The sequence below is a fragment of the Pezoporus flaviventris genome, unplaced genomic scaffold (genome assembly GCF_033815535.1).
Source record: "Pezoporus flaviventris isolate CSIRO_AGI_PZ_B2104156 unplaced genomic scaffold, CSIRO_AGI_Pfla_v1 ptg000086l, whole genome shotgun sequence".
NCBI lineage: Eukaryota > Metazoa > Chordata > Aves > Psittaciformes > Psittacidae > Pezoporus > Pezoporus flaviventris.
The window spans coordinates 1,293,341-1,310,213 of NW_026892634.1; the positions used below are offsets into that span (position 1 = coordinate 1,293,341).

General features: G+C 43.8%; 1 protein-coding gene and 1 long non-coding RNA gene across 6 annotated transcripts in view; one reads left to right on the plus strand and one right to left on the minus strand.

The window, feature by feature from the left end:
• SLC12A2 (solute carrier family 12 member 2) overlaps positions 1 to 12,653 on the minus strand; it is a 67,220-nt gene extending 54,567 nt beyond the window's left edge. For all 5 annotated transcript variants that reach the window (XM_061475619.1, XM_061475620.1, XM_061475618.1 and 2 more), the window contains exon 1: positions 12,100 to 12,653. In XM_061475619.1, the coding sequence (XP_061331603.1) occupies positions 12,100 to 12,621 (522 nt within the window). In that variant the 5' untranslated portion in view covers positions 12,622 to 12,653. The remainder of the gene's footprint in view (positions 1 to 12,099) is intronic.
• Positions 12,654 to 12,763: 110 nt separating this feature from the next.
• LOC133280706 (uncharacterized) lies at positions 12,764 to 16,441 on the plus strand. The gene is made up of 2 exons (XR_009747271.1): positions 12,764 to 12,930; positions 15,627 to 16,441. It is a non-coding gene; the product is annotated as an uncharacterized LOC133280706 (long non-coding RNA).
• The last annotated feature ends 432 nt before the right edge of the window (positions 16,442 to 16,873 follow it).

A 16,873-nucleotide genomic window follows, 5' to 3' on the forward strand; every position in this document is an offset into this window, starting at 1 on the left:
TAATCCAAACGAACAACAGTTACCTTTCACTTCAAGACAAGACACAAAAAGAGAGTAGCTTCAACAGACACCTAGAGCACTTCACAAACTCCTGATAATTTGTTAGTTAAAAATAAACTTGTTAAGTTAGTAACACAGATTCAGGTGTACAGGTTTTTCAGCAGTTTGATGGAAAACCTACCACCAATGGGAAAAACCCAGTCAGGCAGCAAAAGAAAACACGACAGAAGACACTTTCAAAACATTTCACTCTGCCTAAACACCTTCTTAGTGCTTGCTTTCTTTAAGGAACAAACTCAAAACCCACACATTTTCAGGAAGCATAACTGGTCATTGTGCAATGACTAGTTGTTGATAGCAGTTCAGAAAACTCAGCAATCATATCACTGCTTGGTTTTAAAACAGGAATTATAGCAAATTCACTAATAGAGTTTATAATTCCCACTTCTTGTTTGAAGCACATGTAAAATGCTGCTACTATACTCCAGTTCCAGTACCTTTACAATCATAATCTAAAACCACCTACTAACCCAGTTAAATGGCACCCAGCAGTTATTTACAGCATCAAGAGATAAAATTACTCAGATCTGTTTTTAAAACTTGGGATTCCATGGACTCAAACATGAACAGCTTCAACCATTGCTTACTCACCTCAGGTTTGCAGCCAAGAGACAAAAACTTTAGTGCTTCGGCTATATTACATTGCCTAAAATTATAAATATAAAATATAACAGCAAATGCTTTTGACATCCACTTCCTGCGAGATTGCATCAAACACGGAACATTAATGTTATCTTATACTAAAATTAAAGTATTTTTATTATAGCAATTTTAAACAGAAGAAATGTATAGTTACAATTAACATGTCAACTGAAGAATTAGCCAGCTACATCTCTGCCATCATCTTGTGTTTCAGTGTCTTGCAACTCGATAATGCTTCTAAACAGAAAAATTAAGTAACATTTTCGTGTGTGTGTGTGTATATATATAGGTACTGATTTTAAATGCCATTTTTACTTTAATCTTCTTAAAAGAATAAAAAAAAAATCATTCATTCTTCCTCCCAACTCTTACAAGTTGCAGGATCCATTATCCAGGCTGGCGAGACTGTTAATCAAGAAACTTAGTCAGGCAATTGATTTCAGCTTAGGAGAAAAATCACTGTTCTTGCAAGGTAGTATTTTTATATAGGACAAATAGCAGCTCTGTTTATAAAGCTCACCACCACTTAACATGTTACATGCATACAATTTTTCTGACTGATCTCTAAACCAACTAAATACATGAAGTCTATGAACTTTTCTCTTTAAGGAGGTGACTGTGATCCTCCCCTTCCTAAGACGGGATGGGCAACAAACTCCAGTCTGGTGGACTTGCTTGAAGAAAAAGGTTTAGCATCAATTCTGAAATGAAGCAACAGCAAAACTGCCCTCACTTAGGAGCACTTTAACTGGTGAAAACTGACATAATCTGGTCTTTGAGTGATCTTAATTAATTTGATTGTCATAGCAGTATCCCACAGCCACTAACTTGCCATGTCACTTAAGTAATCCAGGCATCAAAATACTGCGTAACATTCCAAGGATAATCTCATCCCTTGTTCTACCTGATTTCTCTATGGCATCACCAGGAATATTGAGGTTTCAGACTTTTAATAAGCAAAAAAAGTTCGAACGCTTTCCTAAGCATCACATGAAAATAAAGCCTTTCTCAAGGCAATTACCAATCAGAGCCTCTGGAAACAGTGACAGTGTCAACACCATTTGATCTTGTTGTCATAACGTCACCACAGGAAGTTTAGAATCAAGTCTTTGCATCCCTAACAGAGAAGGACTAGCAGTACTTACAGAAGAAAAGTTCCAGAGGAAAGCACGGAAGTCTAGATAGCTACGCAAATGCTGAAATTTGAAAGCCTGCAGCCAGGAAAGCGTGACCAGATGGAATCCTTTCAAGTAGTTTTTACACATGACACAGTACCAAAATTTTGCTGACTACTCCAAGTATGCAAGAACATTATCCTAACAGACACATGATTTTTTTTCTCCCCTCCATAAAAAAACAAGGCCGATCTGCAAAAGCATCAAAAAATATCTTCACACCTTGATTCACACATCCCTCCATAAACCCGGGATTATATGAATACTCTGGGCAGCTGATTATGAGAATAGAGACAAACAAGAAAAGACCTCTGCTCAGCAGCTATAAAGTGTGGCTACTCCATGGAAGACCAACAATGCTTATGTCCTGGACTCCCAGAAATACTGTAGGCAAAGTCAGGCCTTCCTATCAAGGAACAGTCAAAATGCTCTGCCACAACAAAAAAAACCAAAACCAAAACAAAACAGAACCAAAAAAAAAAAAACAAAACAAAAAGACAAAAAAACACACACCAAAAAACCCCAAACCCAAAATAACAAAAAAACAAAAAAAATAACAAAACCCTAAAAAAACCACACAGAACACCCACAAAAAAAAAACAACACCCAAAACCAAAACATCTAAAGAAAAAAGCACCCAACACTTTGCCAGTCTCTTCACTTTTTCTAGTTAACAGAAAATTGTACCATTTGCATCTAGTCACTAAAAAGGGGAAACCAATCCATCCAGCCTGAAAGGAAGAAACACCTGTAATCTTACCCACTCTTCAAAAATACACCTCATTTCCGCTTTTCATGTACTGTTCCTTTCCTGCTCTCTCCAGAACCAAGCTTTAATTTCCCTACTGCACCACTTTATTTGATCCTTTTCCAGAAGAACCACTGTACTGTGAATGATTATTACAGTAATTATTCACTACTGCCCATGGATAGTCATATTCCTTTTGACATCCATTGGCATGAAGAGAACTCACACTTCTCAGGAAAACAGATTCAGTCTCTGAAAACAGGTAGTTTTCACTTCATTATTTCAAAAACAATCTTGATACATCTGTAATGTTTAGAGATCTTCTAAGCGTTCCATAGAATTTTTTGTTCTCCAGAGAGGAGATGCAGCATTTTGATCACGTAAGAACTGAATTAAATTGTATTAGCAAGCCTCTTGCCTAGAAGTTGTGCTTACTCTAGTGTAGCCTGAGAAAGCGAGGGTGGTGAGACACTGGCACAGGCTGCCCAGCAAAGTTGTGGCTGCTCCATCCCTGGAAGTGTTCAAAGCCAGGCTGGATGGGGCTTTGAGCAACCTGGTCTAGTGGAAGGTGTCCCTGTCCATGGCAAGGGAGGGTAGAACTAGATGATCTTTAAGGCCCCTTCAACCCATGCCATTTTATGATTCTCAATACAGTGTTCTGTAAATAACTTCAAAAGAGAATCCATTTCAGTCTTGCTGAAGAACTTGTTTTCACCACAGCAAATTCCCACATAATCTTCACACTTCCTCACCCCACCCCCCAAAAAAAGGTTAATTTGAAGCATTTTTGCTCTTGACACCTTACAGTTTTTGTCTACTTCCGCAAGAATTATGCACTTTTCATTCAAGAGATGAGGGGATGTAGAGCAAGCATACCACACTATGCAGCAGTGACCTTTAGAGAACTTCATATAGAAGTCTAGTTCTGTATGTAGTGAATTCACAGAAAATATTATTTAACCTACTGTCTTACAACAGAATAAACAGCCCACTGAAACAGTCTTAAAAATCAATTAAGCAGTGCTGACATCTTTAACATCATGACATGAAGTGATGCATACAGCTACAGGCACATCCCCTGAGCCATCAATGAGCAGAGCTTTTGCATCTGTTGGCACTTGCACTGGCACAGCACTATGTTCAAACAAAAGCTGCCAAATTGCTTACAGCTCAATTGCAGTATTACTCATAATAGCCTTAGAAGTCTCTTTACCATGTAAACCCTCAGAATAAGCTGAAATAAACCTAGCCATTAAGTTTCTTTACAGCTGAAACAGACATTGCCATTTTCTTCAAACTAAAAACTGTACGATCTGTAATACAAGCAGCTTAATTGAAAAAGTACCAAAATCAAGATGCAAGAGAAGCTTCCTTGTTAAAAAAAAAAGGAATTAATATTTTTTTACTTTTTTTTTAATCATTGCACCCTTAAGTCAATTATCAAGCACAGACAATGCATCTTAGTTTTTAATGCATAAAAAGAAATTTCAGTAAGTTTCTTCAGCCTAATCAGCATGTTGAAGTGTAGAAATAAAGACATGCCATGAACTCAAGCTGCAAGAACTCAATAGCTTCCAAAAAACTGAAAGGCAAACAACTCCAAGTCATAGAATCATAGAAGCATAGAATAGTTAGGGTTGAAAAGGACCTTAAGATCATCTAGTTCCAACCCCCCTGCCGTGGGCAGGGACACCTCACGCTAAATCATATCACCCAAGGCCTCGTCCAACCTGGTCTTGAACACTGCCAGGGATGGAGCATTCACAACTTCCCTGGGCAACCTATTCCAGTGCCTCACCACCCTAACAGGAAAGAATTTCCTCCTTATATCCAATCTAAACTTCCCCTGTTTAAGTTTGAACCCGTTACCCCTTGTCCTATCACTACAGTCACTAATGAAGAGTCCCTCCCCAGCATTCCTATAGGCCCCCTTCAGATACTGGAAGGCTGCTATGAGGTCTCCATGCAGCCTTCTCTTCTCCAGGCTGAACAGCCCCAACGTTCTCAGCCTCTCTTCATACAGGAGGTGCTCCAGTCCCTTGATCACCCTCATGGCCCTCCTCTGGACTTGTTCCAACACTTCCATGTCCTTCTTATGTTGAAGTCACCAGAACTGCACACAATACTCCAAGTGAGGTCTCACAAGAGCAGAGTAGAGGAGCAGGATCACCTCCTTCCACCTGCTGGTCACGCTCCCTTTGATGAAGCCCAGGATACGGTTGGCTTTCTGGGCTGCAAGCGCACACTGCCGGCCCATGTTCATTTTCTCATCAACCAACACCCCCAAGTCCTTCTCCACAGGGCTGCTCTCAATCTCTTCTCTGTAGCTGTGCCTGGGATTGCTCTGACCCAGGTGTAAGACCTTGCACTTGGCATGGTTAAACTTCATGAGGTTGGCATCTGTCTGTTTGAAAAAATTTCAGCACTGAATGAATGACCATATTGTGACTGCTATTACCTGCACCAAGAAGGGGGGCAAATGCATTTGTGGTTGCCCATGAATGAATATTACATGGTACTTTTGGAAAAAGATCTGAAGGATGCAACAGAAGATGTTGTACACTGTTTTGAATTACTCCAAGATACTGATCTTGACAACCTCCTCCTCTGCAAGAACATTCTTCAAGAACGAGAATCATCTGAGATCCAATCAAATGCAGTATGTACAGGTAAAAAGGTTAATCTGAAGACAAATTCTGATGCACCTTCCTCTTTAATCAGTTCCAGATAGAAGTTATTACTATGCTTCCAGGCTCTGGTCTTTAACTAGTCACTGACACTAACAGTATGTCAGCTAAGACTAGTTTATTAAAAAAAAAAAAACCTCTGAACAGGCACTTCCTCCTTTCTTCCTTGGTTCCACTCTTCTGGCAAATCACAATGCCTTTTCTTCTGACATGAGCACTCAAGGCACTCATAGTGCACTGCAGCAGTCTCCAAGCAGTGCAGCAGACAGACCACTGGGATTGTGGGAAGAAAAACCTTCTTGTAATGTTAATAAGCCACTTTCAGAAATCTTCATACTTTATTCAATCTTTACCTCATCCTTTTTTTTTCCCATGCAAAATATTAACACAGTAATACATGAAATTACTTTGTAAGTAAACACACATGTATATTAGGGTGCATGCTCAAAAATTCTATTATTGATATGACTGTGCAGTCAAAACACACTGGTGCATTTGATCAGGGAACTGACTCAGCACATCCAGCACAAGACTGCAGTTGCGGAGTGGTGGTGGTTCTTCCCGTAAACCACATCAGCTCTCAGATCCAGCTCAAAAATACAAACATCACCACTAGAGAGCACAAAAGTTTACCCCTTTCAGCACCAGCCTACACTTCTGCTGCCAAACTATAATCTGTTAATAACACTCAGTTATTTCCAGCTTGTCTAGAACAATTAAAAAAGAAAACCACAAAGAGAACAATATTAGCATTTCATTGACGACAGTTTAAAGATTCCAGTATTCCATAGGTGTTTCGGACTAAAGACTTATCACAAAGACTAAATAAGAGAGATTCAAGCATCAAGCAATACAAAAGTACCCAAAACATTTTGTCCTTATAAAATACAGACCTTGGAGGACTGATACAACATACCACTGCAAGTAGAGTGGTGTATTACTTTTTTCCCCTTCCTGAGGATGTCGGTAATTAGGTGGGGTATCACGATAAACAAATTTAGGGTTCTCCACACAAATTGAAAAAAGCATAAACACATCACTATGCATGATGTTAATAAAGCCTCACCTGAGGTACAGCTGCTCACTGCTTTTCAAGAGTGATGGAGAAGAACAGCTATAAATTAAAAGCTTCTAGGATGTCCAAGACCACAGAGATCAAGACTAAGAGATTTTTTCTTGGTTTACTTAAATACAATGAAATTCAGAAAGAATATTCAAATTATGCTTACAAATATAAAGGAGAGCAAGAGGAAAAAAGCTATCTGAATTAAAATCACACTGATACAAGAACTAAGACCCAATGATTGTATATAAGACTCAGCAAGGTAGTAAAATAAAAACTATCTGCAAGTGGGTCTCAGTGTTCCAGTGAGAGAAAGGGGAGGAAGGAGTTTTTAAAGACAGACCTTACATAACATAGTCAGCTAACTTGTTTTCTTAATAAACTGAGCAGGTACAAACTAAGAACAGGTGTGGAAGCGGATATAAACAAATGTGCAGCAGCCAATTAAAATTTTCAAGAGAAAATGTTCTTTGCTAAAAAGCAGTGCCATATGCAGCTTTTTCACTGTGCTTAAACATTTTAAGTTATTACATAAGAGGGAAAACTGCAGTGCTCAAGAAAATATAAGTCAAAGCCTGATAGTCAAAAAAAAACAGCTATCCAACTTCAACAAAATCAAACAAAATCACCCTCAACTCAGCATCAAAACTATCAGTAATGTCTTCTTTCTTACATCTCCAAATTCAGAGGGCAGGTGCATGGATTTCTGTGGGGGAGGAAGCAATACCTTTAAATGCCTTTGGATTTTGTTTGGGTTTTTGGGTTCTGTTGGGGTTTTTTTGTTGGGTTTTTTGGGGGGTGGAGGGGGAAGGGTATGGGGGTTTTTGTTGTTGCTGGTTTTGTTTTTAATTTGGACAGAATAGGGCTGGTGTTAAGATCCTCCAAGATTACTGCCTTCTAGCCTGCTACGAGAACCAGCTAGCTCTCTCGATATTTAACAAAAAACAGAACAACACGACCAGCAGAGGGCTTCATTCACATAACATCTACTTACCACAACTGTAAATGACTACTGCACAAAAGATACACCAAATCAGAATCTCTCACATATTCAAGTTCATTCTTCAAAAAATAATAAACTCCCCAATGAAGGCAATGTTATACTGAAAAAAAGACACACATTAATGCATAGCAGTGGATTACTAAGACACTGTCCAATTCTGAGTACTTTAGAAATACCTTCCAGAACCATATCAGCTATGGTGATATGGCATGGTAATTTTTTGCACTGAGGAAGACAAAAGCAGATGGAATGTCTTCTACAGGCTACAGCTTCGCTTACACAGACAGGTGACCGAAGTAAAACAGATATTCCTAAAAGCAGCTAGAAAAATTTAAGGAAGGCTAGGACACTTTCAACCTTGATACTGTCTGAAAGAAGGTAGATCCCCTCAAGCAGGGAGGGGACAGGGCTGCAACAAAACCCTACCTATCATGGTTTGTAGTTTCCCTCCCACTTCTTTGTTAGTACTATCTTCTCACCTCTCTGCATCTCTAATGCATCTCATAAGCATTACCTTATCTAAGAAGATTAGCAACTGTAACAGCATTACCAAATTCCCTTTATCACCTCTCTAAAGCAAAGCAAGATTAATGAACACCTATTGGGTAAACAACAGGCTGATCACCTGGCTATGTGCAGCCAATAAGGTATGAAGACAAGACCACTCACTTGAAATTTAACGTGACAGATCAAGATCAGTAGTATGCAATTCATGCACTTGTACTGCAGCATCACCAATCTATGCTTCCACAGCCAGTTTCAAGAATAACCACTTTCTTTTCTACTAGGAAAGCCTCTCTTGAAACATCCACATGAAACTTCAGGTGGTTTAACACCTATTCTACCAAGGCAGCAAGACAAACCCTGGTAAAAAAAAATACCCCTTCTGTACACATATGTGGAGGAACACATATGTTTCTCCAACAAGTACTTTTCTTTGAGAACAGAATCAGTAGAAGAGGTAAACATCTGAGGCTTGTAAACAAAACTAAGGAAAAAAAAAAAAAACCCCTCTGTTCTGTAATTGGCACCAGCATCAACATTACTGTAACACTGCCTCACAACATTTTAAAAGGGAAAAAAATAAAACAGCATCATACAATGGTTACGATTGGACCTAGTTTCAACCCCCTGCCACAAACAGGGACACCTCACACTAGACTGTGTCACCAAAGGCTCTGTCCAACCTGGCTCTGAACACTGCCAGGGATGGAGCATTTACCCCTTCTTTAGGCAGCCTGTTCCAGTGCCTCATCACTCTCACAATGAAGAGCTTCTTCCTCATATCTAACCTGATCTTCCCCTGTTTAAGTTTGAATCCATTACCCCTTCTCCTACCACTACAGTCCCTAATGAAGAGTCCCACCCCAGCATCTTTGTAAGTCCCCTTCAGATACTGGAAGGCTGCTACAAGGTCTCCACGCAGCCTTCTCTTCTCTAGGCAGAACAGCTCCAACTTTCTCAGCCTGCCTTCACACAAGAGGTCCTTTGGTTCCCTTATTAACCTTGTGTCCATCCTCTGGACTTGCTCCAACAGCTCCATGTCCTTCTTATGTTGAGGACACCAGAAATGTATACAATACTCCAAGTGGGGCCTCATGAGAGCATCACTGAGGGTCACCACCTCCTTCAACCTGCTGGTCATGCTCCTTTTGATGCGGCCCAGGACATGGTTGGCTTTGTGGGCTGTCGCCAGTTTGCAAATAGCACAAACTTTAACTTCAAGAAGAAACTGCTGCATTCAAAGCAGTGAACCACACTGCTGGTGAACGTATTTTTTGATCAGTCTTAACACAAAGTAGCTGCCAACCTTGATGTACTGGGTCAAGAAACAGGAACATAACAACAGGTCTTTACATAAGTGTGGATTTTATGAAATTGTACTTGGATGTTTGTTGCAGAATGACTCTAAGAGCAGAACCATAGAGTTCTGGAGGACTGTGCAAGCAAGGCAGGGGGTGGCCCCCACAGGTGGCCGGAGACCGGACCTGGGAGGAGAATGTGGAGGAAGCTGTGGGGGCTAACCAATACTGTTATGCCAAGAAGGAGTGGCTGAATACCACTCCTATATATGTGTGAACTGCGTCACAAATAAACTAGAAGTTGCTTATCACCCATATTGGGTTGGCCTGTCTGCTTCTCCTCGCCGCTTACAGATGTTTACATCAGCTGCCCTACAAGGTCTTTGACATCCATGCTGTACAAATTAAGTTAGTACTAAAAAAACAGAGCTGAAGAGTGAGTTTTTTCAACTTCTTAAAAGTCACTGAAATCTCTTCTTTAATGCATAGTATTATTCAACAGTAAAGACCATCACCATTAGTCAGCAGGAACTGAGTGTCACTTTGGGAAAAGAGACAATAAACCCCCTGAAACACTGTGGAAAAAAGCACAATAACTTTGTGAACATTCTTCATATGAAAGCATGGCTCCATCACGATTTAAAAGTTACCATCATTCTGTGGCCAGAAATCAGGAACACAGACGTAGTCCACCTTATGCTCCAGAGACTGCGAAAAATATAGGTATCCCACGCTATCAGTATGCACAACATACCCTTAATAAAAGCTTCTGTGTTCTCAACTTCATCTTGCAAGCTGTCCCAAGTCTTAAGTAAAAAAATATTGCTTCCCTTCGTCATATAAGCCTAAATACTTGTTAGCACATTAACTGCCTTCGGAATTAACATCCTGAGACAAAACAACTGAGTTACTATACAGAAATTCAACCTACCTTCTGAAGTTTATACCATGACAGTTTTTTTAAATCAATACTTAAGTATAATATACAATGTAATCGAATTAAGCATGACATCCCCTATCTTTTGGGGGGCACAGCAGACAGGACATAACTGTTTTAACAAAAAAATCAAAATAGAAAAAATCTTCACATACACACTAATCGCACTGCAGATTCTCAAATTCATTACACTTGAGATATTAAGAATTTGAGTTAATGCTTACAGTGAAACTGTTCTGCTAACAATCTTGTGATTAGGTCATCTACAGCTCCTCTATGCCACAATGTACAGAGAAAATTGCTCTTCATGCTTTTTTTCTTCTTTATGAAGAAATTGCGCTTTTACAAGCTATAGCTCCAGATTAAGTTAGATTCCACACTGAAATGTCTTAAAGGTGTCATAAAGAGCTTTCTTGATTGCTGCAATATAAACACATCAAAAACCTACCTGCCAAGCTTAAAATTTCAAAGAGCAACCTGATCATCCCACTATTGGCCAGGCATCAGAAACTGGGAAGCGGGGGGGGGGGGGGGGGAGGAAAGTGTGTTTTCACATGTATTACACGGTTTATTTATAGCATATCTAACTTCATGCACAAGACAGTAATTGCCAACTTCCATTCCATACTAACTTAGAAACAGACTACAGAACACCATTTAACTCCATCAGGAAGGGACCTGAAAGGCAAGATTAATTTGATATTTAATCTCACATGTTGCTAAGAAGTATCTTTATAGCACACAAATTATTTCTATCAGAATACATGAAGGGTCTGAAAACATACACTTGGAAGAATCAGCATACAAAAACCACACAGATCAGTGCAAACATACTGATCTGTGTAAAAATGGTGTGAAACTGGACAGTCCCAAAGAAGCACACATTTTCTCATGGAACGCCACCTATAAGGAGTGAAAGGAAGGATGAAAAAAGTTCTGTAAACACTGTAGGATGTGGCCCACATGTTTGTTCATTTCCCTAAACCCGGCAGAAAAACCCACTAGGGCACAAGCTTCTTCGAGCACAGCCATATACCAAGAGGCAATTTTGAGACGGCAAGAAAGCAGCTTTTGTTTAGTCATGATAGCTTAATAATGATCTAAAAAATACATCAAATTACTTCCAGGTTCAGGTAAAGCTTGACTTTTAATAAAGACAGCCTATGATGCAAATCAGCTTTCACTGTAGAGTCTCCAGTAACGTACTGGCTAGCACAAAACAGAAAAACCTTGACACGCGCAGCTTCAAAATTTCTGAGGCCCTGCTCATGACGCCCTCACACGCAGGGCTACTCAGCATGGCAGAAAAGACTCCTTAAGGATATTAAGGGGGACAAGGAGCCTCAGCTGTTATCTGTGCAGCCTTCAGCATCACGCCAGAAGGCGCTCTGGTTCGGCACTGCCTGTGCAGGGCGAGGCAAGCGTTTTCAGCTGGTTGGAGGACAAACCTCTTGTCACTAGTAAAAGCAAGTGAATCCTCCTTATTGCCTGGGGGTTTTAGCATCTCATCCAAACCTTTTCATTCCCCCTCCCTGACTAATACTTCTTAATTCCCTATCCGAAGGCGATATGGACCATAAGCGGAAAACCGCTGTGTCTGGAACACATCCTCTCTCCCGGTTATGCAAAAAAAACATTTACCCCGCGAGCCTACAGCTGCAGCTACCTCTCACCACCGGCACCATATCACAAAAACATAACGGGGGGGAGGGGGGTGGGGAGGGAGAACCTCACTGCGTCATGAAAAAAAAAGAAAAAAAAAAACACGATGCAGGCGCAGGCGATCCGATGCATTCGCACTGTTTGCGCCTCCTCGAGGCTCACGGCGCTTTTCGCGTTACCCTCCCACCACTGCCGGCGCGCACGGAGGACCCGCACGGCCCCGCCGGGGACACAACGAGGGATCCTAGGCCGCGACCGCCCTGCATGGAGGCTGCCGAGAGGAGGGTGGGGAGTACCCGGGGGTTCGCAGCGGGGCTCACCTTATCCAGCTCATCGTGCAGCTCGGCGAGACTGGGCCGGATGAGCTTCTCCCCCAGGTCGGCGGCCGTGTGGCGGTAGTAGTCGATTCGGGGCACGGCGTCCATGGTGTTGTGGCCGAAGGTGCGCAAGTAGTAGGTGTTGGTGTGGGTATCATAGTAGTAGTGGTGGTGACCTCCGGAGTGCAGGCTGCCCTCGCTCATCACAGTGTCGCCGCCGTTCTGAAAACTGACATTGCCGCCCTCCGAACTGCCCCCCGGCTCGCCAGGGCTCTCGTCACCAGCCGACGGGTCCACGAAGTTCACCCGAAACCTGCCCTTGGCTTCCTCACTGCCTTTCCCCGCCGCGCCGCCTTCCCCGCTCGCCTTGCGGAGCTCCTCGGCCGGGCGGCCAGCGCCCTCGGCCACCAGGTCCACCTGGAAGCGGCTCTGGCTTGGCGTGGGACCCAATGGTCTGCCCAGAGTCTCGCCGCCAGCCCCATCCTTGCCGTCCTCCGAGCGCCGCTCATCGCTTGCAGCCCTCATCGCGGCAGGGCCAGTCGGCGGCGGCGGCGGCTGCGGCTGCTGCTGCTGCTGCTGCTGCTGCTGCTGCTGCTGCTGCTGCTGCTGCTGTTTGCCCTCCATACCTCTCCCTCTCTCCTTTTTCCCCCTTCCCTCTTCTCTTTTCTCTCTTCTCGCCAATCGAGCAGTACGCGCGGCTGCAGCTCCAACGATCTGACCACCCCTCGCGGCCGCGGCTCCGCTGCTTTAAACCACCAACCAGCGCCCGGGGCTGCAGCGCGCCGCACACAACGCCTGGCGCCGCGCACGCCCCGCCCCCTGCTGCAGCGCCAGGTGATGATGCCGCCGGTGCTGCTGCTAACGCACCCCCCTCCTGTCCCAGCCGCGCGCTGCTTCAGCAGGACCCGTGCCCGCCGCCGCCCTCCTGCTCCGCGCCGGTCCTCGCCGCCTTCGTGCTCCCGCTCGCCTACCCCCAAGCGCGCCCGCTACGCGAAAAAGCCGCCCACTGCCGTGAGAGCGCCGCACGCTGATGAGCGGCTTGCACCGGGGCTTCAGCGGGAGGTAGCTGCGCGGGGCACGCGGCGGTGTGGGGCGGTGGATCCGCGGAAGGAAATGGTCCCCGCTGCCCTCCTCCTCCTGGCCTCCGCGGCTAGTCCCGCCACCTGATCCCCTCTTGGTGGCGACAGGAACTTGGACGCGAAAGGGCCACTGCTGCCTCCCCCCTCCCGCTCGCTTCCCTGCTCGGGCAAAAGCGGGATGCGGAGGGCTGCCGGCGCTGCCTGTTCTCTAAGCTCCGCCCGCTCCAGGCAGCGGCCGCGGGAGCGGCTTCCCGACCCGCCGGCAACGCTGGCGGGGAGGGCGGCGGCGGCGGCTCCTCCCGGCCTAAAGAATGGCCGTAGCAGCATCCGCCCTGCGGCGGCCTGGGGAGGGACGGAGCCCAGGGGTCTGGGGGGCGGGGAGGGGGGAACGACAAGCAGCGCCTGCACCGGGGCGGGGGTCTCCCCCCTGTCAAAGCCTGTCAGCGCCTGTCAGCTCGCCGGCCGCCACCACCTCTCGCGAGAGGAGCAGCGGCGGTGGGGGATGAGCGGGCCGTGACGGCTCCGCGAGCTGCGGGAATGCAAGACGCGGGCGCGGCCGGAGGAGCGGCCTGGTTCACATGGCGGGCTAAGGGACCTCCCGTGCCCCCTCTCGCCCCCGGCAGCTGCTTATAGCGCTCCGCTGGCGGGGTCGGTTCGCGGGTTGGAGGCTAGGCGGCAGTGGGGCTCCGACGCCCGGCCCGGCGGCCGCAGCTGTGATGGTGCTTCCGTTGCGCCCGGCGGCCCGTCTCCTGCTCACAGCCCTGCAAAACCCCCCAGCCCCGCTTTCAGTCGCCTCATCTTGGATCTTTGCCGTACGCAACCTAGCTGCTCCTTAGCGTTGTCCGGGTGTAAAGCGTCCGGATGTACGGCTTGGGTGAGTTAAGTGCAAAGATGAGGTGTGCCTGCGGGTAACCCAGGACCAGAAAATGCCGGGGAAGCACAGGAAAGTTTGCCCACGGATACCTTGAGGGAGGAATAAACGAGGAGAGTAAAAGCAGGCCGTCTTTGGGAGCTGTTTTCAGTTTCAGCCACCACATCTCTTCCTAGTGTTATGTAAAAGTCATTTTCTCCTCACATCATAGATTTAATGTCAGTAATAAGTATTTTTCTGTGTCTTGTGTTGCCGTAGTCCCTTAAATTGTAAGCTTTCTCCAAAAGTACACATGGTTTTAGTTACTTAATTTTAAAAGTGCAGTTGTTGGGCATCGTCTTCCCCTTTCCCCCACCACTCCCCCTGTCTTAGTGGAGCATAAGCATCTGGATAATCCATTAAAGCATAGGAGGTTAGCTCTGAGGCTGTGAAAAAGAAACCTTGGATGTAAGAAAAGTCTTCTCCTTCCACAGTAAGGAATTAGAAAGGATCCACCAATAATTTTGCATCATGTATTTTATTATCACTGTGCTTGAAGGTCACAAAACAAAAAAGAGGGTTGGGCAAGAGTTACCAAAACAGTTTTACCTTGTTCAATTGCTAAAACTCATCAAGCAAACGTTCACTTAAGTTAATCCTCTCAAGCAGTGCCACTTATTTATTTCAAAAACATCTTGGCTGGTACTTCATGGTTCCAGGTTTGTGTCTAGCAAATTCCTGAGTGCCAACACCCATTTTCTAGCTCACCACGTCTCTACTGTCTTATTTAAATTAACAAGAAACTTGGTGACATAACCAAACAGAAAAGGACTGGAGTTATAAAACAAATCTTGCTTTTTCTTTACAGTTGCTTAGAGGAAGAAGTATTTCAATTTTAGGGATGTGTTTATGTGAAAGGGCTGAGGGCACCAGTAGGCTGAAAACATGAGCACACTGATCCTTTCCTGTTCAAGCACTGTTTTAGAAAAAGAACAAAAAATAATATGCTTCAGAGTTGTTTGAGAAATTCCTTGATGGACTCCCAGACTGACAGTAACAGATTAAAAAAGGCTGGATTTGCTAAATTTTCAGAGTGTAAAGAATAAACAAAAATCTGTGAATGAACTGGAAAATAAAAGATTAAAGCACGGTGAAGTACTTTTGTCAGGGAGCAAGGACTTGAAAAACAGTGGATGATAAAGAGGACAAATCAGAATAAAGAATGTACAAAGAAAGTTCTCCACTGTATGTTTTGCACAGGCAGACATAAGCACCTGCATAGACTGTCAGATAAGGTGGAAGCAATTTAGATTTGGAAAATTATAATTTCTGTCAGTTTCCTGTATTAAATAAGCAGGGAAAGAGCAGGGAAGCAGCTTGTGAAATCCCATATTCATGATATAGTTGGTGGTGATGGGATTGTATTATGATGTTTAGCTATTTTAAATGAAGTGTCATTCTATGTGTATGGCTAAGATAGTCATTGGCCACGTGTGCGAGGCTCACAGTCTGCCTGATGTCAGTCCCTCTTTCACCTTTATTTTTATTATTGCAACACAATGCTAAAACGTTTAATCCATCCCACAATTCTGTGTTGCCAGAAGCCACGATCAGGTTGGCCTCACTCATGCTGAAGGAGAGCCAGAGCAGCAGTCTGAGTGAAGCGGGTGACGGATGGAGCCCTTGCACTTCTGGCATCAAGAAGAGGTTCCTTCTTAGAAGAAGGAAGAGGGAACTGTGTGAGAAGAGTATGCTAATGGGAAGAAAATGTGGCACAGAACAGTCCCAAGAGGGAAGAGTACATCATCATAGTTGAAATACAGTAGGGGCACATGATTCTGTGAGGGAGAACCTTATCGAAATGAAAGAAAAAAACCAGGGTGTACCGTTAATAGCAAATAAATTTTGTGGTGTGCATCCATCAAATGTGATATAATGCTAAATACTGTCTTTGAAGAAAGCAAAGAATTGAGGATGCTACCACAGTCCTCATGAAAAACAAGGAAATAGGGGACCCAACAATAAGAAGACGGATGAGGAAAATGCTGTCCTCTCAAAACCGAAAGGACCAAGGAAGTTCAGAAATACTAGTATATGGGAAACTGGCAAGAGTCAGAGGAAAATGGGCCAGACCTTCTTAAAGGTCCTGGGACTTCACATGACCTGTGAGAAGGGTGAGAGAATCTGTAACTTTAAAGGAGAATAAACAGAACACATGCTCCAAATATGGCCAAATAAAATGCCATTAATACTAAAAAATACACTTTGAAGGAAAAAAAGAGAAATTAATATTCACTTTAAACTCAAATTATTTATTGCATACCAGTGGTTAAAACATTAACACAGTAGAGTCTGGGTGTCATTGGTGAACAAAACAAAAGTGTAATACATTAAATAAAAGTAAGCAATAAATTAATTCTACCTAAGATTATTTACCACAGAACCTTTAACTTTTTTCTTCTTTACAAAGTGTGGAGTGAGTAGCTGTGGAAGGTTTCACTGTCTGTTAGAGATGCAAAAGCACTGCTGAAAATCCAAAATTTGGTTTTGGTAGTTAAAAAGCATGGGAACATTGAATTAATACTTATACATGTATAATAAATACATTACTGGAGAAAATACCAGATGCAGTTGGCTTAGTGCCTTGCTGAGGTACCTTTCATCATCAAACACCCTTTTGGCACTGGAGGGTGTCAGAAAGGTCTATGAGAATGGCTGTCAGAGTTGGCAAAAGGAATTTAATGCCCAGATGAACCTCCACATAAAAAAATCAGAACAGAGCAACTGTGCTGTGTTAGATGAAGAATTTGTTTAGTTCTGTAACCAGCCTGCAGCAGTGGCCACCAAG